This window comes from Carassius carassius, chromosome 45, assembly GCF_963082965.1.
Source record: "Carassius carassius chromosome 45, fCarCar2.1, whole genome shotgun sequence".
NCBI lineage: Eukaryota > Metazoa > Chordata > Actinopteri > Cypriniformes > Cyprinidae > Carassius > Carassius carassius.
Window position 1 is genome coordinate 9,602,432 of NC_081799.1, and position 27,209 is coordinate 9,629,640.

At 36.0% G+C, this 27,209-nt stretch overlaps 1 protein-coding gene across 2 annotated transcripts; it reads left to right on the forward strand.

The window, feature by feature from the left end:
* Positions 1–715: 715 nt before the first annotated feature.
* Positions 716–24,472, forward strand: LOC132127884 (dihydropyrimidinase-related protein 2). 2 transcript variants are annotated; one of them, XM_059540142.1, is made up of 15 exons: positions 716–1,181; positions 1,620–1,886; positions 10,072–10,160; positions 10,353–10,537; positions 15,856–16,020; positions 16,174–16,235; positions 17,520–17,600; positions 17,952–18,020; positions 18,111–18,231; positions 18,579–18,735; positions 19,931–20,072; positions 20,289–20,459; positions 22,597–22,776; positions 23,388–23,553; positions 23,747–24,472. In XM_059540142.1, the coding sequence occupies exons 2-15, from the start codon at positions 1,635–1,637 to the stop codon at positions 23,836–23,838; spliced, it is 1,932 nt and encodes a 643-aa protein (XP_059396125.1). In that variant the 5' UTR covers positions 716–1,181; positions 1,620–1,634; the 3' UTR covers positions 23,839–24,472. The 2 variants fall into 2 exon arrangements, with proteins under 2 accessions (XP_059396125.1, XP_059396126.1); XM_059540143.1 differs by lacking the exons at positions 716–1,181; positions 1,620–1,886 and adding an exon at positions 3,920–4,171.
* The last annotated feature ends 2,737 nt before the right edge of the window (positions 24,473–27,209 follow it).

The window sequence follows — 27,209 nt, forward strand, 5'->3', positions numbered from 1 at the left end:
TAAAAATAGCAAATAGCAGCTTTTTTTTTTTACTTCAAAACGAACTCTGTATTCAATAATCTCAGAATAACTATACATTACCCAACGAATTACTCTTGTGCTTTGAGTCTTTTTAATTAATCTCTTTAATGGTTCTTCTTTGTAATGTAAAAACGAATGACTTTTTTTTAATGAGCTAATGAATCTTGTGTCCGATCTTTCCAATGATTCAAAACATAGAGCTACAACGTGACCAGTATTCCGATTTCTGAACGACTGACTATTTTGAGACGGTTCTTTTCACCAGCTCAAAAAAAAAAAAAAACACCTTGATTCAGTTAGACCTACTGACTCACTGAATCACATTTATCATTTTGTTCGAACCGAATTGAAGAACTGCTAATAGGCTACATTTTGGCCGTGACTTAAATTTGCCTACTAAAATTAGGCTATTGCCTATATATATATAAATTAAAGACAAAAATGTCTGTTTTAAGTTGTCTGTTTTAAAATATACAATTATTTTTTTTTATTATTTATGTTTTGTGTGTGTGTGTGTGTGTGTGTGTACTTTTTTTCTGAAATTGTCTCATAATGTGGCTAATCACATTTCACAAAAATATTTTTCCTAATAATTACCAAATAATCCAGAATTTTTTTTTTTTTTGGGAGTCGTTAAATTCCCCTTCTGGCCAAATACTGTACATATAGGCTACTGTACGCACATCTGACATGTGTGTATAAAAATAGCTCAGACGGAGATAGGAACGGGTCCTGTGTGAACTTCCACTCATAACCCCGATCATGTAAATAGTGAGTCGTTCCTATCCTCCGGCGTGTGGTGCTGAACGGACAGCGCCCTTAACTTTAACCTGCATGGGCGTGGCGCTTCAACTATCAACGGGGCGATGACTAAAAGAAAAAGAATAAAAATTAAGAGTCATTATCTATTCTACGAGTACGCCGACCATACATTTCTCTTTGTGTTCCACATCCACAGCGTGTTCCTTAAACACACAGAGCGAATGCTAACAAAGGTATCTCACAATAGGCAGTAAGTGACAATTCATCCGGGGAAAAAGCCCTCAGATATGGACACATTACATCTTTAACCCTCAAAACTCCGCATCACTTCCGCTGTTTCTCCTTTCCTCTCTCCAGCAGATCGTCACCTCTTCCTCCGTCGGTCTCACGTCTATACGGTAACATCTCTGGATTTTATCTGAATGTTTGTCATCGCTTTAGTAGATATAATACTATCAAATCCTGATGGGTATCGTTTAATAACAACATCATTTGCACGGTCCACGTTTATCTGCATTCATTCTTCGTGTTATTGTATTATTCAACAGATTGTTCAACATGAGTAGGCATCTTTTCTAAAGGGTTTTGCGACTAGTTATATATTAATAAGCAGGGCTGAATGGTGTGGATAATGAAATGTATTGTTTTGGCGACTCATGCAGTCAAAAATGTTTTGTTTTTATTATGTCACTTCATTTAAATGTTTACATTCCGTTAGTATTCCTTTAAGATTTCTCTAACATCTATAGGAACCTCCTCGCCTCACATGCAATGTTGTGTCTCACCTCCCAATGGGGAAGCTAACATTTAGAGTCCACAGAGCTCTCTAGCTGGAGTATTCACTGAGAGAAATGTCTGCTGCCGGAGATGTGCCTGCGTTCTTCCAGAACATGGGGAGCTCCAGCCCCAACCAGCCACGGCAGAAATTCTGTGGCATGTTCTGCCCAGTGGAGGGTTCAGCGGAGAACAAGACGCTGGACTTTGACTCGCTGTCCTCAGGGAAAAGTCGAGTGATCGAGAGGCAGAAGGATATCTCCAAACCACGAAAGGTGGAGATCAGGAGAAGTACTGGAAAAGAGATTCTGCAGAACCTAAACGACGAGGTAAGAGCTGCAGGGATTGTGCACTGTCATGTGGGTGGAAACATTAACACTAGTGCATAAAGCAATCTTCATTCAGATGCAGCCTCTTTTGCTTATAATAACAATAATATCAACCAGACAAAAAGCTTTATTGTTGTGATCTTGTGATCTAATATATATATATATATATATATATATATATATATATATATATATATATATATATATTATATATTAATAAGCTATTTACTGAGTATGTAGAAATATGTGAGATAATGTACAGTGAGGTGATTATTATCATAAAATATATCCCAGGATGTTACAAAATGTGATCACCGTCTGGGTTTATTTTGTGCTAATAACCAGCTGACTGCAATATTTCTTGTTCAAGTTGAATAAAATGATGAATTATATTAAGCCTTGAATATTTGGTGTTCTCCCAGAATAAAAGGTAAATTATACATAAAATGTCTTTCATGTTATACATAACAAAGTTTAGAACTACCGGTAATTTATTTAGAAATAAAATGCAGCCCTTCTAGCAACAGGTAATTTATTTTTTCAAAATAAAGTGTACAAACATTAAAAATAATGATGATTAAAACATTCAGTAAGGTTTTTTACAGTCCAGTTGTTCCTAAGAGCCCAATAATTCAAGATGCTGTATGTGTGGGCCTTGGTATCTGGATGTGGTAACCATAGCTACAGTGACAGTGATGCTGAGCTGTGATTGAAGTACGCCCCAATGGGGCTTTAAGAGCAATAACTTGGGACCTGTTAAAAAGATCATATGACTCAGAATCACCTCCACTCAGAATTATATTCAGAATTACCCTCCTTTTTCACATAAGAGGAGAAAATTATATAGCCTTTTCACTGAATGTTGTCAGATGATATGAAAGTGCTTTTATACATGGTAACATGATCCCATAGTCAAGAAAACGCTCTGTCACACAGTATACCAAACAGGAAATTTGAAAGTGTGATTTAAAGCCACTCTTATGCTTTTTTTCTCTTCACTGATAGGCCTTAATGACTGCAGAGATCAATAGCATGTTTAGGTCTGCTGCACTGAGCCCAAAGCAGCTAGAAGTACCCGGATATTGAGCTGTAGTGTTTGCATATGAATAAACTAAGATCTGGGGCTAAAGATTAACTTTAAGAAGGCATTATGTGTGGTATTACAAACTGTTCTGAATTCATTGAGCTAAAAGCTGCAAATATAAATTGTTTTGTTACCACTCAAGTGACTTTTTTTAAGTGAGTGAAGTGACATTCAGCCAAGTATGGTGACCCATACTCAGAATTCGTGCTCTGCATTTAACCCATCCAAAGTGCACACACACAGAGCAGTGAACACACACAGTGAACACACACCCGGAGCAGTGGGCAGCCATTTATGCTGCGGTGCCCAGAGCAGTTGGGGGTTCGATGTCTTGCTCAAGGGCACCTAAGTCGTTATTGCCAGCCTGAGATTCAAACCCACAACCCTAGGGTTAGGAGTGAAACTCTCTAACCACTAGGCCACGACTTCCCCTACACTTCCCCAAGTTTAAAAGTCTTTGTCATATTTATTTGATTACTGTGCATACAGCTTATTGAAACACTTATTTTCAAACATAATATTCAAAGGAAAAATTATTTGACAAAAATGCTTGCAACATTAATATCAAGACATTTTCTTAGGGTTACTTATTTGAATAAAATATTTGAATAAAATAAAAATACAAATTTTGATTTAAATTGATATGTGTGTGTGTATGTATGTATAAAATCATTGTTAATCTCAGTAAATCAAAAAAAAAAAATTAATCAATAAGTCCAGAAAAGAAAGTGCCATGTCATTGACACTCTTATTAATCTCCGTAATCGTTTTCATACAAATTATGTCTATTATTCATCGCACAGTTTTGGTTTGCAAACACTGATAGGTGTGTGCCATTAAACCCATTGTCTGAATCATTGGTCAGCCTCTGTGGACTCAGAGGAGGAGCTGCTGGCTATCCAGGGCGGGGTTGTGCGCATGCGCGCTGCTCTCCGCTATGAAAATCTCTCGTTTTGTCACAGACTGTCTGGGTGGACTTGGTGCATCAGTGGAGAGGAGATATTGGGATATTGTTCTTTACATTTCTATCGCTTTAACCTCCTCCGTTCGCCTTCTAATCCTTAAAGGGTTAAACCAAGCCATTTCCCCTCCCAAACAGAGCGTTGCATCCATTATCACAGTGATAACGGTTCATCAAAGGGAATAGAGCATAAAGAAGATGTCTGGCTATCAGGGCAAGAAGAATATTCCCCGCATAACCGTGAGTTATGGAATATCTTCTTTGATTATTTACTAAGTATAAAGCATGTTTAGAAGTAGTTTAAATATTGTGATAATAAATGCAGCTATTTGGTTTGCACGAAGGCTGATCTAAACGCAACGCTCGCTGATCCCTGCTCCGCGTAGCTACGTTGCATTGCGTTGCTCAGGTGCTTGGAGCCGGTATACACTTGTGATGTTTTAGCGAAATTAAGCTGTCAGAGTGTTTAATTTATGTCTTGAAGCAGTACTGCAGCACGGGATTGCGTTCTAGGACTCTTATGAAATTCACGCCCCATCTCCAACCGCGACGCTACAAGACCGGAACGCTCCCTATTTAATTAATGAAGCAGTTTTTCTGCTTGCGTCGCGTCGCTCGCGTCAAGCGTGACAATGTGTAGCGAATAAACCATTACGTTCCAACGTGTGCTTAGTAGATGCATTAAATCAAGCAGTTATGAGAGAGCAACTGTCTGACCAATTGTGGCTGACGCGAACAACGTGTTTGAACGAGCGGTACAGGGTCATGGAAAAACGCATTGCAAACCAGGGGGAAAATGAGCAGATTTCCTTCCTCAAGCCTGTAGGTTTGATTTATAATAGCTTAATGCCCCATACTTCTATATATTTGTGCATTTGCTCAAGCCTTGTATTGAAATGATTGTCACAATAGAACAGACATCATCATGCTTCCCCACCCATCTGATTATAACATATCCACATGACATCACAATGCACCTAATTTGATCTGTTTTAGAGTAAACCATGCTGGAAATAGCTGTTCGGAGACGGTCGTATGGGGCTCCCACTCGGCTCGGCTGGTGGCGGGTGTGCCTTTGTTTCTTTTCAAAGGAAGCTCTTTGGATTGAGGTTTGGGGGAGAGCATTAGGACACCCTTTTAGATTCCCTAAGCGATGTTGAATGAGAAGTAGGTGGGCTGTGGTTTCCATCCAGCATGTTAAGGAAACCGCATCCAGCTCTCAGTAAGATCTAAGAGGTTGGAGATAGGCCAGTCACAGAGTAGCACGTGCAGGATCGCATGCAAAAAAAAGACCAAAATGTGCAGCTGAGAATACATTCAGATGGTGGCAAGGAAAAATAAGCAAGAAAAATGAGCTATCTGAGAGAAATGCTTGTAGAGTTGCCTAAAGCTGTGTGTGTGTGTGTGTGTGCCACACCCCTATAACAGTGGCGTTTTTTTACAGTGGCCTATTTAGTGTTGCGTCTATGGCACATCAATGTCTGGGAAAGTAATGGGAATGGAATTTGACTCACTTCCAAACAGATCTGTTGATTGACATCAAATAGCGCAGAGGTCACTCGGTCGATTTTTACTTGTTGCGTCTGTTCTAACTGTAGTCACAGCTTGGCCCCGTCAGTCATCACCCCTTGTACTGTAGTGGAATTCATGCAGACCTCCCAAGCACAATATGACCCAAAGACCTCATGCATAAATTCTATTCATGCGGATATTTATGAACAATTGATGGACTGTCCATCTTAGATCTGTATTTCCTGTGATTTAAATAGACCCAGGTCATATATAGACCCAGGCTTAGTTGACACACAAGCATATGGCAGCATGGCTGGTCGGCTGGAGGGCGCTGGGGTGGTTGATGGGTGGGTCGGGGTGGACCAGCTGCATTGGTCAGCTGCACAGACAGACGGAGGAGGGTGACACCTTCTTGAGAGAGCCTCGTTTAAGATGAATGTTTTCCACCGGCCTGGTCACGTTCAGCTGTAGTTATGAGGTCAGATATCAGAGAAGAATCTTTATGTTCATACATTCTTTGACTGTATAGTCAAATTCACCTGTTTTCATGTTAATCACTGACAGGCATTATGTCACCACTTATTACATCTGCTTTCTGCATCAGAAAGATGTAAAAGATAAAAAGATTAAATAAAAAAAATCATAAGTAAATAGAGAAATAAAAAATGAGTAAATAAGTGTTGTTGTTGTTGTTTTTGTAAATATTATTATTCAATGTTTGTTTTGATGTTTATTTATTTACTAAACAAAGATGATAGTTTTAATATTTGTAATTTATTTATTTATTTATTCATTCAGTCATTTATTTTCTCTTTTACTCAATTATTTAATTACTACAGAAATATTACAAAGTAATTAAAAAATATATGTATAATTTTCTGTAGTAATTCAATAATAATTTACCTAGAGCAAATGTTTACATAAATATTAATTAAAATGGGAATTAATTAATTTATTTATTTATGTTCACTTTACTCAATTATTTAATTACTACAGAAATAATAATACAAATTAATTTTAAATATCATTTTTTTCCTGTAGTAATGTAATAAATAATTATTTAAGTAAAGCAAATGTTAACACAAACATTTATTACAATTATAATTTTTGTGAAAAAAAAAATCATTATATTTATTCATTAAAATATAAAAATTTGTTTTATTTTGTAAACATATTTGTTAATAAAATGCAAGTATGTGCATGTAATATGTATGTTTTTACAATATGTATTAATTTATTATTATATATTCATTTAGTACTCTTTTATTAATTACTCAAGTAATGTTTAATTTATTTACTAAGGGAAGTTTTTACTATCTTTCTGTGGTACTTAAATCGCTTTAATAAAGGAAATATTTATAAAAATAAAATGTTATTTTTATAATTATTTACAGTATTTATTAATTTATTTACTTAGCAGATGAAAGTTTTATTTATTTATATATTTTTGCATTAGTCAATTAATTATTTACTTATATTAATTCTATAATTATTTGATAATATTATGAAAGATCAAAGTTTTATTTTAAAAATGCATCAACTTTTGTGGTAAATTACATTAGGAAAGTAAATAAAGTAAGTAATTTAATTTACTTAAGTAAATAAATATTATAAATAACATAAAATATTATATTTATTTAATAAATAATTTTAAGTTAAAAAAAAGTAATGTATAGATAAACGTGTAAGAAATGTATATAAAAACAAACAAATTAATTCTTAAATAAACAAAAATGTTTAAGGAATTAAATATTTATAAAAAATAAAATTACATCATCTTACATTTGCATGTTTTTGTAGTTTTCGGTTGTAATACAGTGTAAAATTCTGATTCCAAAAAATACCCTCCTCAGTCTAGTTGTCTGGTTTCCATGGCAACCGCAGCAGCTCCAGTGCAACCCAGTGATCTGTCCCAGAATGCACTGCTGACCTGCTGTTGTGCCTCTCGTTCACGCCCCACCACAAAGCCCAATCTCCTCTCTGACTCGTATCAAGCAGTCTGCCAGGAGTGTGTTTTCTTACAACATACAAGATTTCCATTCATAACGGCTACGTTTTTGCCTCAGAGGGGAAAAAGGCACCAAGCACGCAAACAGTCAAGCCACACTTTCGGCTTTCCTTTAAGAGGATCATAAACGGATCGACCTGGCAGCTAGAATCCGGCTCAGCTAAATCCGTTTCTAAACGACTGAGGGATGGAATTGCGAGCGGTTAAACCCAAAGCCTGGAAGTCGGTCAATATGGATTATTATTAAGCGCAAATTAGCTTCAGATCTCAAATGTGATGTCCTTTATGGTTTGATGTTCATGGACACTAAACTGCCTGTTTAAACTTCCATTATCATTTATGGCGTGCAGTAAAATAAACATGCTGACCTGAAGACTTCCTGTCAGTGCTCTCATGCACTAAGCATCCAGCACTTTGTCTCTGGAAAAGATCCAAAACGAGCTCCAGATCAGGTCATAGAGTCCACATTTCCTCTAATTAAAATTGCAACCTTTCTGACAATGTCATAATCCCTTTGCTCAGCATCGATGGCTCCGATTGGTCGGTTTGTGCTTGCAGACAGAGGAAATGGATGGCTGTGATTGTCTGGGTTATGTAATGCATGTTATAAAGCAGCTGTTGAGTGTGGCCAACCGCCAAAGCCACTCGCCTGGTCCCAGAAGCCCCCCGGCAAAGATCTGGATGTGGGAAGTAGAAGGCATTCTTCCTCTGTAGAAGCTGGTGTTGGTATTTCTATAAATTGAAATGACTTAAGGTATATGAGAGCAAATGAGGCCCTGTTTGGGTTCAGTAGGGTTGTTTTTCTTGTTGTGGGATGTGTAGTAGGAGATGTCAGGTCACTGGAGTATTTGCTTTCATCGCTAAGTGAATCAGGGCAGGGCTTGGGAAGCCACCCAGGGCCTCATGTTGCTGGGTTGCCAACAAGCACGCAAAGAGGCAGAAACGCAGACAGAGCTGCCTTTGTCCCCGTGCGGTGCAGAGGGCCTTGTGACTGGAATTATTCCACCGCTCCCCTTTCAGAAAAATGGCCGTTCTTCTGGGGCCCTGAATGTAAAGAGATTCCTGGGTGGTGGCGGCGGGGTCTGTACCAGGGTGTCTAGCCAACTTTAGCCTTCATACTGCATGATGCTGTTGGGAACGATCGAAAGATACTATTTTCGTCTAATTCACTTATTGCTTGGAACTTGTATAAAGCGTACAAATTCAGGAAACATGTTTCCGAGGACATGTTTTGACATTAAGATAACCCAATGAGTGTTTTGGAACTGTTTCCATTCTTTCTTGTTTTTCATTCACTGAAGCTTGAGACTTTCATGCCTCTGAAGCCTGAATATAGCACAAGTCAATAGCATTTGGGAATACATGTTGTGAAGAAGCATTATATTGGTTGAACCAATTAAACAAACACATTCCCTTCACTGTATGAGCCAGTATTTTGTTCTATATAAAGGTGATAGCTTGTTTGCTAATTATTTAATTACTACAGAAAGATGAGCATTTTATTATAAATATTGACCATTTTTTCCTGTAGCAATAAAGCAAATAAATAAATATAAATCTATACATATATAAACAAATAGAGAACGCTGGTGTTAGAGGGTCCTTTTTAAAATAAGATGAAAAACCGTAGTTAAGAGGGTCAAGTTTTTTAATAAATAAATAGAAAACAAGTAGATAAAATAGAAACATAATAGAGAGTGCTAGTGTTAGAGGGTCTAGTGTAGATGGAAGAGATGTGTTTTTAGTTGTTTGTGTATTAAATGATTTATTATTAATATTTATTTAAATATATTTGTGTATATATGTGTGTATAAATATATTAGCATTAGTTTCTTCCGTTCAGCATGTGAGTCAGTCTTGTTCACAACAAGGATAAAATTATTACACACTTATATGATGCTTTTCAATATATTTGTTAAAGGTGACATGTCATGAAAATCTGACTAAACTTCACAGACACATTCTGGGGACAACCTAGACTTATACTACATCTTGTAAAAAGGGGCATAATAGGTTACCTTTAAATATGCATAACATTAATAAGTGTTCTTGGGTTTTTAGGTCTTGTGTTTTATCAAATTACTTGAGTGCATTATTCAGCAACTCACTCATAACAGAAAAGATTATCTGATTAACCTGTAGAAATGGTAACTGAATGAGTCCGTGAATGAATTAGAATAAATAACTTTGATGAACAGCTTTGAAAGATTTGAGTAACTGAGATGTATCAAAATCCCATTCACTAATGCAGGACACATTATAGTAGAAATAGCAATCAGCTCAGATTGTAAGGGTGAATCATTGTCTTCCAGGTTCAGTTGAGCACATTGTAGTGCAGTGACAGATAAATGTTCCATGGTGAACATCTGTTTTTAATTGTAAAGACCAGAGAATCCACTGATGCCGCTTCTAAAGAATGTGGGTGATGCTATAGTGAAGCTAGAAGCTAAAGCAGTATAGCTAGAAGCTCTTATTTTCATGACTCCTGGGTAAATTTGAAAAATTTACTTGAATCTATATTCACGAAATGTCTATATTTAATGTCTATATTTAAGGTGAACAGACAATTTGCACTTGTACTGCAATAGGATACTAAAGCGACTTTTATCTGGTGTTGCAGAGTGACCGTCTCTTGATTAAAGGGGCGAAGATTGTGAACGATGATCAGTCGTTCTGTGCCGACATCTATATGGAAGATGGCCTGATCAAGTGAGTGTAAAATATATTAGCTGAACTGTTTCTTTAGTAGTCTAAGATTGTAAGGTTAATGTGTGCATAATATGCCCTTATATCAGATGATACATGAAAAGACAATGAAATAGCCCTTGAAATTTGGCCCCTAAAATAAAATTAAGATTGCTCAGATTGTATAACTCTTTATTTTTTATATCTGACTCACAGGCAGATCGGAGAGAATCTGATAGTGCCTGGCGGGGTGAAAACCATCGATGCTCATGGGCGTATGGTGATGCCGGGTGGCATTGACGTGCACACACGCTTCCAGATGCCTGACAGGGGCATGACTGCTGCCGATGACTTCTATCAAGGCACCCGTGCTGCGCTGGCTGGAGGAACCACCATGATCAGTATGCATTCAACTGTGCTTAGTGTGATGAGTTTGCTGAAGAAACTGAGCCAGGGCTAGCTGCTGTTTGCATATCAACCACCCAGAACATCATAGCAGCAACTTAGCAATGCCATACAATCTAGTATCTAGCATATCAACAATCTAAAGTAGCCCCCAAAGTAACACAATGACCATACCCTGTATCAAAATTAAAAATGTCATTTCCATACATACAATACATATTTTACAGTCACCGTTTTGCAGATTGATCACAGCTTAAACGCTTCCTGGAGTGGGCAATCCTTCATAAATCTTATAATGTTGTTAAACGTTAATGAACTACTACTGCTAATAAAATTATTAAAAACGCTATATTTAAAGAATTATTTTCAAGATTTTTTTTTGTTTGTTTTTTTACCTGAATTTATTTATCAGAAAATGTTAATACAAAACACAGTATTTCTAAAAATAAAAAAATAAAAAACACACAAATAATAATAAAAAGATATATTTTTTATTTAAATCAGTTGATTAGAGATGTTTGGATTATTAATAGTTAACGAAAAAATTAAAATTGAATCCAGAAAATTTATGAAAAACTGAATTAATAAAAAAATTTATTTGAAAAAAAAAAATCATTTCATAGGTATGGAAGCAGATTAGTCTCAAATATAATTCACGCAAAAAAACACGATTCACACATGCGTAGACAATTTCACATGCATGAAACCTAATTCACGTACACACAAATAAAAATTCACGTGCGTGAAAAAAATATATATTCACAAAAAGCAATTCACAAGCGCAAAATAAAATGAAATATATTTATAAAATACATTTCACAAATGCAAAAAACTATTTGTAGATATACAACTGTGCACAAAAACCTTTGAATGTTTAAAATGTACGAGTGTCTGAATGTACGAATCGTCATTTACTACGAATCCACTCGGATTTGTGTGTGTGTGTTTTTGAGACTTTCCTGGCAGAGCTCTCTTCCCACGTGGGTCTGTCGTACTCTTTAGCCAATCAGATGCGATCTTACCATTCAACCAATCATATCATAAGCCACTGAGTGCATTCAAGGAGCACGATTCTGCGCACCTTTAGCGCAATATGGATTAATTAGAACGGAAATTAAGCCTTTACATCAGTAATCCAGCATGGCGAATGAAGATTGAAGAATGAAGATGCTGTCTTCAACGCACTGTTCTTCTTTTATGTACTGAAGGCTAATATGCGTGCCAACTCGTTTCATTCATTCCATAATATATATTATAAATATGCTTAACTGGCTGAAATCAGAGAAACTGTCAAGTCGGACATCTTAAAGTTGTTAGTCAGGAGGAGAAGGGCCAAGAGAGATTGAGGATTTGGAGGCAACAGCGACGAAGAGAATAGAGAAAGAAAATGAGCAAATAAAAAATCTTGAGGAAATCTCTCTCTCGCTGCAGGCTGAGCGACTTTTGCGCTGCACTCGAAAAGTTCCAGATGCATCCTCTTTCATTTTATTTTATGTTTGAGCCTATGCTCTTTGCAACTTAATTATGTTGTGGATCGTGTGTAGGTTATTTATTGTCGCACTTGAAAAGTTTCAGATTGATCCTCGTTTTTATTTATTTTATAGGCTATATTTCGGAGCTTATTCTCTTTAATGATGTGGATCGTTTGTAACTTCATTGCAATTTAATTCAATGTACTGTCGTTCTAATTTCCATAACCGTTATGTTATGCAGCGGTTCCCAAACTTTTTTTCCTGTGCTCCCCATTCTATGTCCCAACCGGGTTGGTAAAAAAAACGCAACAAAGCTGTCTTTTATCGCCATATAAAGAGTCATGAACAGAGAACATCAACAAAGTTTCAATATAATGCAACAAAGCACAAGCTTCCACTTTTAAGAGGACGAGTGACAGACACAGGCTAAGTAACAGAATGTGTAACAATGTGTAAAGTAACAATGTGAAAAATGCCAGCGAATGAACACGTAGAAAAAATAATAGTCGCAGTATCAGTAGTGAAGGACAGTGCTGGATTTTCGGTTTGCCCCGCATTTTACTTGAAGTTCAGGCAAATGGGAACACCATATATTACATAGCAATCATCCTTGAAGAAATGTGGCAAAACATCTCTGGAGAGAACCTTATATTATTACATTCGAATGTGCTTTCCATATTTGGATCAACATAGACTACATTTGTGAACACACATTTTCTGCAATGTCGCGTCAAGTCATGCTCCCGTGCGCATCTTACAGACTGCATCTTAACCCTCTGGGCTTCTTCGCCCGAAAACGGGCGAAAACTTGAACGTTTTTAAATGTTTAATTTTTTTGCTTCATCGGATGGGTATGAAACTTGGTGACTTTTGTTGTATTACCTATATGAACACACAAAAAAATCAAGGAGATGATTCTGATATGTTAAAGGGTCGTAAAAAAAAAAGTCACACTTAGCTTCCTCCCGCCCGAAAACGGGAGACATAGGAAATGAATGGGAAATACGAAAAAATAGGAAAACTCAGAGAAACTTTTGGTGGTACAAGCTACAGATCAGCAACTGTGCTGAAAAAAAGTGTACAGCAATGAAGGGGTGACACTCTAGAACATCAAGAGTGCAAATAAGATCCCCCCCCCCCCCCACACACACACACACCCACGCACACAAACACACACACACACACATACACAGATAAACTGGCGACTGCAACAGCAAATTTGTAGAATATTCCACATAAAATCAATAAATGAAAAAAAAAACTTGCTCAAATTCACACACACACACACACACACACAGAGAGAGAGAGAGAGAGAGAGAGAGAGAGAGAGAGAAAGAGAGAGACTGGTAAGACTGCAACAGCAAATTTTGAGAATATGCAAAAATAAATAAATAAAAAATACAAAAAGAGACTCTCGCTCAAATGCAACACACACACACACACACACACACACATTCACTCACACACACACACACACACACACACACACACACACACACACACACACACACACACACACACACACATTGTGTTCCCTTTCGAACCAAATGCTATAGTTTGATTGTAATCATAATGCAAAACCTGATACTTATCTAAACATTTTTGTTAAGAAAATAAAGTAATCATCTTTTAGAATATCTAAATGTATATCTAAATAAAAAAAACAAATAAGATAGAGAAATCATGTCTAAAACAACAAAAGGAATCAAATAGCCTTTCTACATAGGATATATAGGAAGCTATAGACAGCCTACAGGCTGGTACAGGACATTACACAAAAGTGGCTATTTTTAAAGCCACTAGATGAAGTTCTTCTCCTGGAACATTTTTTTTTAGGCTGGCACTCTATTTTGATGTGAAATGCTGCATTTATTGATTTTTTTTTTAAATAAATATAAAATAAAAAATGATATATTAATTCTAATGGAACAAATAGCTCATAAAAATTATATAATTAATGCAAAGTATCATAAAAAAATCTAAAAATTCTAAATAATAATCAGAAAACATTATAGAACAAAAATATATTTGATTGGTTATCCTGGGAAAAAGTAAAGTACAATTTTAAGGCTTCGCCCGTTTTCGGGCGGGAGGAAGCTAAGTGTGACCCATTTACGAAGAAGCCCAGAGGGTTAAGCCATATGTTAAACTTTCCGCGTCCGCGGGGAGTCCGTTATGGACCGCTTGGTAGGCGTGACGTAGTCATCGTCATGGGAGAGCGTGTGCAGAGGCTCTGAGAAGACTAACGCGTACCTCACATTTTTTTTTATGACCGCGCGGACAGGTGCGCGTGGTCAGTAGGCTTCAAAAGCACAATTGCACATGTAGAGGCAGTGTGAAGAAGCCCATTGCTACTCGAACCTGTGCAATCCGCTTGCACTTGGACTTGGACTATAGTGCGGCCCAGTGGAAAAAAAGGTTGAGAACCACTATAACGTATATAGTTACAAATTAAACAACGTTTCTAAATATGTGATGTTGTTTATCTTGATCGAACTACATTGCTTCAACGTAGTGGTTAACAATGACTAGGCTACATGTTTTAAAATGTATTACTGTAAGAATGTACACTGACCTAACAGACATCAATTTATAAAACAAGATTATTTAGAATTATTATTTCACAACTCTCAAAATGTTACTTTTGTCTTTACAGGTCTTTCTTTTTACTATCCTGATTGCAGTTTAATTTATAATTACTGTAACTGTCCTGTTACAACTGTATTTTTTTCTAACTAGTTTTCTAACTAGAAAAACTGTCTTGATTGAATGTGTAAACGATAAAATGTGTAAACTCAGACTTTTATGAAATAAACTAAACTCTTACCCGTGCTTCCTGTTCTTCATTCGCCATGCTGGATTACTGATGTAAAGGCTTAATTTCTGTTCTAATTAATCCATATTGCGCTAAAGGTGCGCAGAATCATGCTCCTTGAATGCACTCAGTGGCTTATGATATGATTGGTTGAATGGTAAGCTCGCATCTGATTGGCTAAAGAGTACGACAGACCCACGTGGGAAGAGAGTTCTGCCAGGAAAGTCTCAAAAACACACACACACAAATCCGAGTGGATTCGTAGTAAATGACGATTCGTACATTCAGACACTCGTACATTTTAAACATTCAAAGGTTTTTGTGCACAGTTGTATATCTACAAATAGTTTTTTGCATTTGTGAAATGTATTTTATAAATATATCATTTTATTTTGCGCTTGTGAATTGCTTTTTGTGAATATATTTTTTTTTCACGCACGTGAATTTTTTTTGTGTGTACGTGAATTAGGTTTCATGCATGTGAAATTGTCTACACATGTGTAAATCGTGTATTTTTGCATGAATTATATTTGAGACTAATCTGCTTCTATACAAAGGGCCTTAAAAACATTTTTTTTTGTAAACTTTTCATAAATTGCTTAATTAAGAAATTAAGGTGGTAAGTTTTTAATAAATAAAACAGATTTCATAGGGCCCTACATAATATAGGATGTCAATGGCTACCAGCAACTGACTGGTTACCAATTTACATTTTCAGGTGAACTATTCCTTTAAGCTATTATTAGAGCAGCTTTTCATGAACTATGTTGCCTTTTCCTATGTGCTCTGAAAGCTGTATTGTTTTGCTGAGTCACCTGTATTGTTAAAGATGCAGCCACCATCGACCGTACCTGACAGCAGTGCAGAGAGGATGGAGACAGTGTGCTTAAAATAGCACAAGACTGTTTTAACTTCTCCATCGCCCTCATTTCAGAGCAGCATTATTAACTGATTTGAGATACTTATTAATCCGTAGGAGCTCTTTAATATCTGCCTAACCGCTGTGTGTGTTTGTGTGTGTGAACAGTTGATCATGTGGTTTCTGAACCTGGGACGAGTCTGATGTCGGCCTTCAATCAGTGGCGCGAATGGGCGGACAGCAAAGCGTGCTGTGACTATTCTCTTCACTTGGACATCACCGAATGGCACAAGGGTGTTCAAGAGGAGATGGAGGCACTCGTCAAAGATCACGGTAAACCACTGTTAACATCTGTATCTGCTGGTCAAGCCCAGCAGAGCTGGAGAATACTGCATCGCTCAGGAATTCTGCTGCTGCGCTGTTTCACTGATGTCTCACGGGCTCCTTCATTGCCCTCTCTAATTTCACCCCCGGCTTTGTGTGCAGGCGTTAACTCTTTCCTCGTCTACCTGGCTTACAAAGATGTGTTCCAGCTCACTGATTCCCAGGTATGGCTTCCTCCATGGGTTCTACCTTCTTACATGCATCTTACGATTAGTCTCTTGAAACCTGTCAAAAACAAACCCAGGTCATATTTAACCTAAATAAAAAAAAAATGATGAAAATGAAATTTTTGGAACAATAATGCAGAATATTTAAATTGTCCTTAAAATACTTTATATATTTATATACAAATAAATATATTTTATAAATATTTAAATTATATATATATATATATATTGGTTGTACTTTATTTTAAGGTGTCCTTGTAACAGTGTAAATATACATTTAAGTACTGAATAATATTAATTAACTACATGTACTTACTTTAGGGTAAGGGTTTGTAAAAGTACAAGAGCTCCCTCTAACCTAGCACCCTTTAGAATTAGGGTTTGGCTTAGGGCTACTTACATTGTGCATAATTTATTGTTATTATAATAGTAAGTACATAATGTGTAACAAGGACACTGTAAAATAAAGTGTTACCTATGTATTTATTTAATTTGCAATGTATTGTGACTTTGCCTGCCTGTGCACTTACAAAATATCATGGTTTTAGACATGCACCATGGTAATTTTAAGTACTTTCTTTCTTTCTTTCTTTCCTTCTTTCTTTCTTTCCTTCTTTCTTTCTTTCTTTCTTTCTTTCTTTCTTTCTTTCATTTATTTATTTTTGTTCATGAGTTTGCAATTTAATGTGGCATTTATTTTCTGAAAAGGAATCCTGACTAGCAACTCCATTCATTCATTTGGCCATTCATTTAGACATTTCATTAGATTTTTTTTATTTATTTTTTTTGGGAAAAACCTGACAACAAAAACTACAGTAGTAGTACCATTTTTATATATTTACCATATTTAAACTGTTTTTTTTTTTTTTAAGTATATATCAGTATTGTACTCCAGTGTATCTAAAAAAAAAAAACATGATTTCTCCCAGAGAATACCTTAATTCGTATCAGTCAAACATGGAATTTGGCAGTCAAAATGTTTTTGAAAATGACAAAAAATTCTGCCATCTGTTAACATCACAGTACCATGGTACCACTTAAAGGTGGCACTGTACCAAGTTTTGGGGGGTTTGGGAGGTTACGTTGTAATTACTAATCACAATTGTGCCAAAAAAAAAAAAAAAGAACAAGAAAAGTTAAGAAATCTTAACAGAGTCCCTTGGCAATTTATAAACAGATGATGCTTGAATAGTCTGCCAGTGATCGTTGCATCTGTTTTAACCATGATTCGCCTTCTGAGTGTCAGCATTTGTGTGACTTCAACTGTGTGTTTATGTGCAGATCTACGAAGTGTTCAGTGTCATCCGGGACCTCGGGGCCATCGCTCAAGTCCATGCTGAGAACGGAGACATCATAGCCGAGGTCAGATCTTCAGCCAGGCTGCACCGTCCAGCACTGAGCTCCATTACTCAGAGTTATTATCAACAATAAACTGTTTGGAGATGTTAAATCAAAACATATGCTCCACAACCAACGCTCAGACTTTATACTGGCAAGCAAAACCAACACAAATATTCCTATGTGAGGGTGATATAATTCATTGCAGATGACTTTTGGCTCATGGTTATGTGTATTTGTCATGATCAAGATAAGCAAACTCTTTGTAATGAAGACATTTGTAATATGTACAGTATGTATTGAGACTATGACATCATTATTGAAGGATTCAGCAATCTCATGCTACTCGTATCCTGCTCGTCTATATTTCAACAGGAGCAGCGCAGGGTTTTGGAGTTGGGGATCACTGGACCAGAGGGACATGTCCTCAGTCGTCCAGAGGAGGTAAATGGCAGGGAATTCTGGGAAAAGTCATCCGTTTTCCCAAGTTTTTCCAAGAAAATGTGTGCTGACTTGGCCTTATTGATCGTTTAGGTGGAGGCGGAGGCAGTGAACCGCTCCGTAACAGTGGCCAATCAGACCAACTGCCCTCTTTACATCACCAAAGTGATGAGCAAGAGTGCGGCTGATGTCATCGCCCAGGCCAGGAAGAAAGGTGGGACCCAACTCCATTTTCAATATGGCGAGACTTCAATGGAACCAAACCTAGTGGAAACATTCAAGGTCAAATTACCACCATGGAAGAACATTCTGAGGCGGTTTGATCTAATTCCATTAAAATGAGGTATTATTATTAAGTCTGGACAAGCAAGGCAGGTTTTATGAACTGGGATGCATTGCAGTCCGGCAAAAAAATATAATAATACAGCATCTATGACTCAGCTGTTCTTGGCTCGACAGCAAGAAATGACATCATAGTGGTCGGACTTCAGAATCAGGGCAAGGGAATTACAGTGAAATTATATATGCCTATTCCTAATTCGGTATCTTTGAACCATTTAGGCACCGTTGTGTATGGAGAGCCAATCACAGCAAGTCTTGGTACGGACGGCTCACACTATTGGAGCAAGAACTGGGCCAAGGCCGCCGCCTACGTCACGTCTCCACCCTTGAGTCCGGATCCCACCACACCGGACTATCTCAACTCACTGCTGTCATGGTAGTATGCTGTTTATTTGTAGCATGCATTACTGATTTGATTTGCTATGGTGGTGGAGCCCTGTAATTAGTGTACCATAAGAAATCAAACTGGTTCATCTGTGGGGTCTGAGAGCAGTTAATAAAAAAAAGAAAAGAAATACAAGAAGTGGCTAATGTGTGTATGATCCATATTACCTCAAATGACTTTAAAGTGAACTGAAGGGTTGGCTTTAACTTTAGGAGTTGACTTGAAGTCTTCAGTATAGTTTATTTTTAAAAATGTGTTTAGTAAAAAAAATAATTCAAGTATTATTACCATAAAAAAAATATTTAAAGTGAAAATATTTAAAGTGACTAAATTGAAGAAAATATTGTTTTGGGTTTTATTAGAAATATAACAATCATTATTATTATTAGAAATGTTATTTATTAAATTATATTTATCAAATAATATATATAACATAAAATTCTAAGTGAAGAATTAATGATTAAATTAATGAAATAGATTGAGGAAATAATTGTTTTGTTTTTTATTACCAACATAACTATTATCATCATTTTTAATTGTTATTATTATTTCATATGATATTTATTATATACATTGTATATATATATATATATATATATATATATATATATATATATATATATAGTATATTACTAATATTAATTGTATTATTGTAATGATTATTATAGTATTTTATTACAAAGCAATTTAACTACAAAATAAAATTATTGAATTCTTTATGTATTTATAGCAGTAATATTAATATAGTATTAAAAATTATTCTTATTATTATTAGTAGTAGTTTTTAGTATCAATTGAAAGGCAAAAATAATAATAATAATGTATTGTACTAATAAATATTATATGATCATAATATTTTTAGTATTTAATTTATTATTACCAATTTATTATGCTAGTACTACTACTAATAACAATATCCAGATATCCAATGGATAAATAATTTAATACATACACATTATTATTATTATTATTATTATTAAATCACTTTAAGAGGCACTTTTAGGGCCAAAACAGTGGGAAGTTAAAAGTGGGATTTTAGAACGTGTTTGCTCTGAGATTATTTCATTTAAAGAGGACACTATTGTGAAAAGGGTTCGCTAAGTGGATAAATATAAATGTTTGTAGAATAGACTCAATCGTTTGTTCCCAACTTGAAACTTAATCCTCACCCACTTTCCTGCTTCAGTGGAGATCTGCAGGTGACAGGAAGCGCTCACTGCACCTTTAACACCGCCCAGAGAGCTGTGGGCAAAGACGACTTCACCCTCATCCCCGAAGGAACCAACGGCACTGAAGAACGGATGTCCATCATCTGGGACAAATGTGTGGTGAGGCAGAAATACTAGTATGCAAATAATAAGGAGAGACATTAAATCAAAGCTGCAACAGTGCAGCATCTACACTTCCTTCAGTCATATAAACAAAATCAGTCAGTGGTCATGTGAGTCTAAATAGTCCCAGCCGAACAGACAAGCACACTCAAGTGAACACAAACACAACCGAGACAAACTGTCATCTCTCCCGGCGGTCCCCCTTGTTCATAGGTAACTGGAAAAATGGACGAAAATCAGTTTGTGGCCGTCACCAGCACCAACGCCGCTAAGATCTTCAACTTGTATCCACGCAAGGGCCGCATCGCCGTGGGTTCAGACGCCGATCTGGTTCTGTGGGACCCTGATGTCACAAAGATCATCTCAGCGAAGAGCCACAATCTGGTGAGTTAGTGTGCGGGATTCATTGGTGTTTATGTGATTTACGTCCCTCGGTGTAGTTACCATTGAGGGAAGTTGTGTTCTTGTGAAGGTGGTTGCAGTCCTGACCAGAGCACTCTGGTTCTTCTGACCGAATGTTGGGTGTGGGTTATGTTACTCATGCGAGTGATGTCATTCTCAGCTCTGCTGGGTAATTGATGGTTCCCTCCTGCTTTGGAGGCGTAACAGTGCACACAACACACAACCATGAGGATCTTTTTTTAATGTCTTCTCTTTGTCCTTGTGAGATTATAACACACTGGCTTTCAAGAGTTGTATTCTTTTGTTTGGTGGATTTTGTTTAACTACCGTACATGTCTAAAGATTAGTTTAGAAGCAAAAGCGTGTTAGATAAATATCGTAAATAATGTATTAATATAATTTAAATATTAAAGGGATGGATCACCCAAAAATTCTGTCATTAATTACTCACTCTCATGTCATTCTAAACCTGTGAGATCTTTCTGACATCTCTCCATATACAGCAATGTAACTACCACAGTCAAGACCGTGAAGCTGGCAAGGACATGGTTAAAATAGTGCATGTGACGTAAGCAGTTCAATCTTAGTTTTAAGAAGTTATAGGGACTATTTTAGCAATGTCCTTACTTCCTTTCTGGACCTTGAACATTTCAGTTGCATTGCTGTCTATGGAATCAGAAAGCTCTCAGATTTCATCAAAAATATCTTTATTTGTGACAAAGATGAACGAAGGTCTTGCGGATTTGGAACGACATGAGGGTGAGTAATTAATGACAGAATTTTTATTTTGGGTGAACTGTCTTTTTAAGAGATTTGTTTGCAAATATCTTAAAGGGATGGTTCACCCAAAATGAAAATTCTGTCATTATATGTAAATAATAAATATATACAAATAATTTTAATACACATTACAGTTATAACTTACATTTATAATTAATAATAGCATTACTAATTAACTCATATATGTAATTTATAATTTAAATTTTTTTTTAAAGCTATTTACATTTTAGATTAATAATCAATTTATTATAAGTAATGTAATGTATAATAATGAATAATATGAAATATACTTGTTTTTTTAGATATGTCTGGACTTATTAAAATATGTATCTGGGCTTTTTTAAATCACATATTTGTCCCCTTCATTTTAAGCGTAAACCTCACTAAATATTGTAAGAATTATGCTTTAGACAAGACAAAAATGGTTTTGCAACAAATAAAACATAATTCTTTATTTATTTAATATATAATCACTGAAGATACACTACTGTTCAAAAGTGTGAGGTCACTAAGAGTTTTTAAAAGAAACTTTTACTTTTATTAAACAAGGATGCATTAAATGGATTTAACTTGCAGTAAATATTTCACATTATTACAGAAGAATGTATCACTGTGTCCACTAAAATATTCAGCAACAGCAAAACAATGCTTTCAACACTGATAATAATAATAATTTTTTTTTGAGCAGCAAATCAGCATATTAGAATGATTTCTGAAGGATCATATGACACTGAAGATTGGTGGAATGATGCTAAAAATTCTATAAAATAAAACATATTGAATTAGAATATAGTTATTTTAAATAACAATAATATTTCCTAATATTACTTTTTACTGTATGTATATATATATATATATATATGTGTGTGTAGGTGTGTTAGCATCTGTGTGTTGATTATCAGACTCTGGTGCTGTTTTTAGGTCTTGTGGGACAAACTGTATTGCTTTTAGCAAAGCGCCAGTAGCATTTAGAAGGGTGGTCACACTTTTGCCAGCACACACACACCCTGTAAACTTTAATATACTTCCTTCCTCGTTCGCGCCCTCTTATTTCCAGCAAGTTTTCTTTGCACTGTATTTCTAAACTGGTATGGGTCCTGACAACTAGTCTCTGACATATTGTTTAAATAGCTGTCTGAAAGTATCAATAATGATTCCCATCATGCAACATCACTTCCATTTCCACTGGAACATCATGCTTCAGTATGTGGAAGGGATTTGGATTGTTTGTGCAATGATTTCTTGCTTCTTAAATGCTACATGTTGGAAATGTTTGTAAATCAGCAGGAGGTTCTTGTTCTGTGTTGTTACTGTGATGTTGTTGCTTCTTGTTTTCCAGGCGGTGGAGTACAACATCTTCGAGGGCACCGAGGTGCGTGGTGCGCCTCTGGTGGTCATTAGCCAGGGAAAGATCGTGCTGGAGGAGGGGAACCTCCACACCACTGAGGGGTCCGGCCGCTACGTGACCCGCAAACCCTTCCCTGACTATGTCTACAAGAGGATAAAGGCTCGCAGCAGGGTGAGTTATAGATTATAGATTTATTTTGTATATTACAATATGATTTGTATAGAATATTATTATTAGTATTTTTCTTTTTTTTCTTTTTTTTAGTAAAGAATATTGTGTGTGTGTGTGTGTTTATATATATATATATATATATATTTATATATATATATATATATATGCTTATTTTAGTTTATAGTTGTCTTTTGTATGTATGTCCCACACACACACATACAATCAATTAGTGTTTTTACAAGTATTATTTTATTGAACATTATGTTTGAATATATATATATATACCTATTACTTTTTTTTATTATTACTGTTATTATGAGTATTGCTACTGTACATATTTTGTTCATTATATGTAATTGTTTTTATTGTTGGTTTTATAGAATACTGATTTAAAAAAATATAAATATGTATTTTTCATAAATAAATAAATAGATGACACATTTATTCTGTAAATATACTTATTTGTAAATGAAAATGTAATGCCTGTTAATATATCAATTAATTTCTATGAAATGTTTACTTCATTAAAGTTTAACTGTAGATTCCTAAATGTTCGAGGTTATCAGATTAGCTGTGTTTTATTGACATTATCATACACTGTTGTTTTGTAGCTTGCTGAACTGAGGGGCGTCCCGCGGGGTCTCTACGACGGGCCGGTCTGTGAGGTTTCAGTGACGCCCAAAGCTGTGACTCCTGCTTCCTCTGCCAAAACCTCTCCTGCCAAGCAGCCTGCTCAACCGGTCCGCAACCTGCACCAGTCCGGCTTCAGCCTCTCCGGTGAGCACTTAGCAAAAATCTAAATAAACCAAAAAATAAATAAAGATGCATAATAAGTCTTTTTTTTTTTTTTTACGCATAATTAAATATAATCTATTATAAACAGTTTTGATCACTTGTCTGGAACAGTGTCATCATGTTTAAATATTTATACACCATAAGATTGATTTCCTTTTGATTTGTCTTATTTCAGGCTCTCAGATTGACGACAACATCCCCCGCCGTAACACTCAGCGCATCGTTGCGCCCCCTGGTGGCAGGGCCAACATCACCAGCCTGGGCTAGACGCCCTCCTCCAGCCGACAGGAAAATAGGGGGTTGGGGGGAGGGATGTCTATAATGGAGGTGTTTGCTGAGGCCACCGTGTCACATCAAGAACCCTCCACAGGGCCTATGATTCTCCACTCCCTAGTCTCCCAACCCCTGTGCTCTTGCCCGATTCCATTGTTTTTCTTTTCCCAACCGTGCACCACTTCCTAAAGGAGACATCTATAGAGAAAATTTACAAAAAACAAAACAAAGTATTTGCCTCGTGTGAAGAGAGAAGGAAAAAATGTAACATCCACATTTGAGCACTTCTGATTGTATGATTTTTATACTGTACTTTCTACCAACCACAAGTCATGTTATCATTTTTGTATTTAACTTTATTTGCTTTTTAAAATCAGAGGGATCAAAAGTGCGTGTATTAGAGAAGCTGTTTATCATTGTTACTTATAACAAGGTAAGGGTTAGAGTACTGGCTTAAAGTCTATTATATTAGGAATGTTGTAATTTTTGGGAATCTTTTATTATGTTTTTTACTCAAACATTCAGTTTACATCAGTATGACCACCTGACCGTATTCCGCCCGTACCCTTTCGATGGCATTCAGTGCGATACTTTCTGTACCAGTCAATAAAAGAAAGCTTTTCCAGTGGTCGCTGATTAAAAACCATGTGTTGTTTCACAACTAGAAATATTTAGTTAACACTGTTAATGTTACTGAAGAAGAAACCGCATTTAAAAACAAATAGCTTAGTAAAGTTGGAGAAAATAAGAGAGGACCGAAGATGGTTTTAGCTGGACTCCTCCTCCTTTTTTTGCGAAAGCTGCTTTAATATGTAAAGTTTAAGAAGAGGATAAAGTCACGTTTGTATTTGGTCATGAAAAAAAAGTGAGCTGTTTAGCTACTGATGAATTTTGAATTTGTGTCACAACTGCCGAAAGAAGTCTGAATTGTGAGCTAAAAAGTTGAAATTTCTTTTTAGCTTCCAAAAGTTAGCTAGAGGAAATGCTATTACTTCACTTTTAAAGAACAACGTGAATGTAACTCCATGAAATTAGCAGCGATTTCCTGATGCACTAAAGCCCAAAGTATACTTAAGTCTTAACGCAAACACTTGCCGAATGTTTACAGCCGAACATATGCCTTTCAAAGTTTATTTAATTTCATAGCGTGCACAAACATAGCCGCACGACACATGTGGAGTAGAATTTAAAACTTGGCATGTTGCCACCTTGTGGACAAAGTAATTAGTGCAAAAAAAGTGCATTAAAAAAAACTCATGTGTGAGCTGAGCTTAAAGAGTCACACATGATAACAAAAATTGGGCTCCATGCATTCTAAGTAAACTTTGGGCTGACAGTCAAACCCCCAGATGGTTGTTTCTGTAAGTTTGGTTGCAGCGCAATACAAATGTGCCATGTAAGTTGTGAGATTTGACGGAGTGACTATGCCGCTACTTTCTATGTCAACTAATGTGGTATCCCTGACCTCACGCTAATGTGTCTTTTGTATCTTTAACTCCAAGCTGTGCCTGAGATGTGCTGATCATGTTGAGTACTTCTACAAGAGCTTGTTCATGTTTTTTGTTCAAAACAACTCAAAGGCTGTTAAAAGTAAAATAGCCGGTTAACCGATACAAAGGTGCCAGATTTTTCTCTTAACTCGTCATAGTGCTTTTGAAAGGCTTTTAAAAGAATGAGTTATCAGAGCGCCATTTCTAATGTCGACATCCATTTTAGTGCAGTAGTAAAATGCAACATACTGTAATAATATCATAAAAATAAATGTTAAAAGTTGAAGGTGATTTTCAGCAACTGCAACTGTGGCAGCTCCATTGTGGTGCTATTTTATTTTATCAAAGAATGAATGAGAGTTTATAATTTTGTATCTGTTTTTCTTTCAAGCTTCTTCCAACCTAAAAAAAAAAGTCTTAAAAAGCTAGTAATCTAGGTTAGCTAATACAGCTAGCACAGTATCAGTTTTCTTCTGTTTTTGACGCATTTCCTTTTGAAACAAGAAGTTTGGACTAGATACACTGAAAGGATCTTCTCTTTTTTTGAAAGAACCAGGCTTTAGGTATGTCAGTCATTTATAATGATTTAGTTAGTAACAGGTATTGGGGAGGGACACTGTCATTCTAGAAAGCATTTGATTGGACAAATTAACAGTGTAGTACCAGATTAGTCATCAATATTTGTAATTATTTTGCTGTTAGGAGAAAGATGTTTGAAGTGTTTTATCTGCTTATGAGTACATTATAGATTAGTTAGATATATCTAAGTAACGATAATCCACATTTTGTGGCTGGTGCTATAGCTTATGTTCAGAACAGACAAAGAAGGGATGGTAGAAAGTAAAAATGTTAATAAAAAGACATTAACTGGTTTTAATGTGCCTTGCTTAAATCTCACTATGGATTAGCAATGGCGGGGCTTTTTTTTTTTTTTGTATAGGCTAGTCTGTTTTTCATTCAGTAAACCCGTCCTCCAGCTGTTTTCTTTTCCCTCATGCACATCGGCAAAATCTTGGCCGGTATCATCATTCTCCATTGCTTGCCTTTTCCTCTGTGACTCAACAGAGAAACACACACACACACACACACACACACAAGCTCTTGATTCATTCCAGCGCTGACAGGGTTTAAACTTAAATGTTTAATGCTGCTTGGTTGTTGTATACTTACTGTGTACTGGAAGACACACAGCTGACTGTTCCAAACTGAGGATATGGAGCTCCTAAATGGACTTTCTGTTGGGGGAAAAACTTGAGCTGGGGATGTCAGTGCTTTTGAATTTCCGCGTTCCCCAGAGAAACTTTGTATTCGCTTGTAAAACGTACGTTTAGTCAGACGTGGTTGGAGGAGAAACTATATTTCAAAAGTTCTCTCACAATTTTTATTTGATTTTATTAATTAATTAATTAATTTTTTTTTTTTTTCGTTCCCCAGAGAAACTTAGTGTTAACTCACAAAACATTCTTCTGAAAACTTTGCAAAACTTTAGTAATGTAACTATAGGCCTATATTTTGAAGGGGTCCTATTACGCTTTTCAACTTTAGTTAAACTTTATGTTGCTGTTTAAGCATTAAAAAAAAACATCTGCAAAGTTACAAAGCTAAAAGTCCACTTCAAAAGGAGATATTTTATTTAACAGAAATCACTTTTAAAAAACTACAACGAACGTCTCATTTGGACTACAATGCATATTTTCCTGGATTTGTTATATCACAAATATCACAAAATTTGTGAGTTAAGCGAAACTACAGCAAGAGAAATGTCTTACCGTCATTTCACCGTGAGTCTTTGTGCTGTCAGAATGTGCCTCTCAAACGGAGGAGGGTGGCGTGAGGTTATAATGATCCATTCGTCTCAATGGCTGCTGCAGGCCC

What these genes read in the sequence shown, in the direction of transcription:
- LOC132127884 (XM_059540142.1), top strand. Translation starts at nt 1,635, where the DNA reads ATGTCTGCTGCCGGAGATGTGCCTGCGTTCTTCCAGAACATGGGGAGC. An exon ending in CTCAACTCACTGCTGTCATG is followed by an intron (nt 18,736 to 19,930) that starts GTAGTATGCTGT and finishes TTCCTGCTTCAG; the next exon opens with TGGAGATCTGCAGGTGACAG. An exon ending in TCATCTGGGACAAATGTGTG is followed by an intron (nt 20,073 to 20,288) that starts GTGAGGCAGAAA and finishes CCTTGTTCATAG; the next exon opens with GTAACTGGAAAAATGGACGA.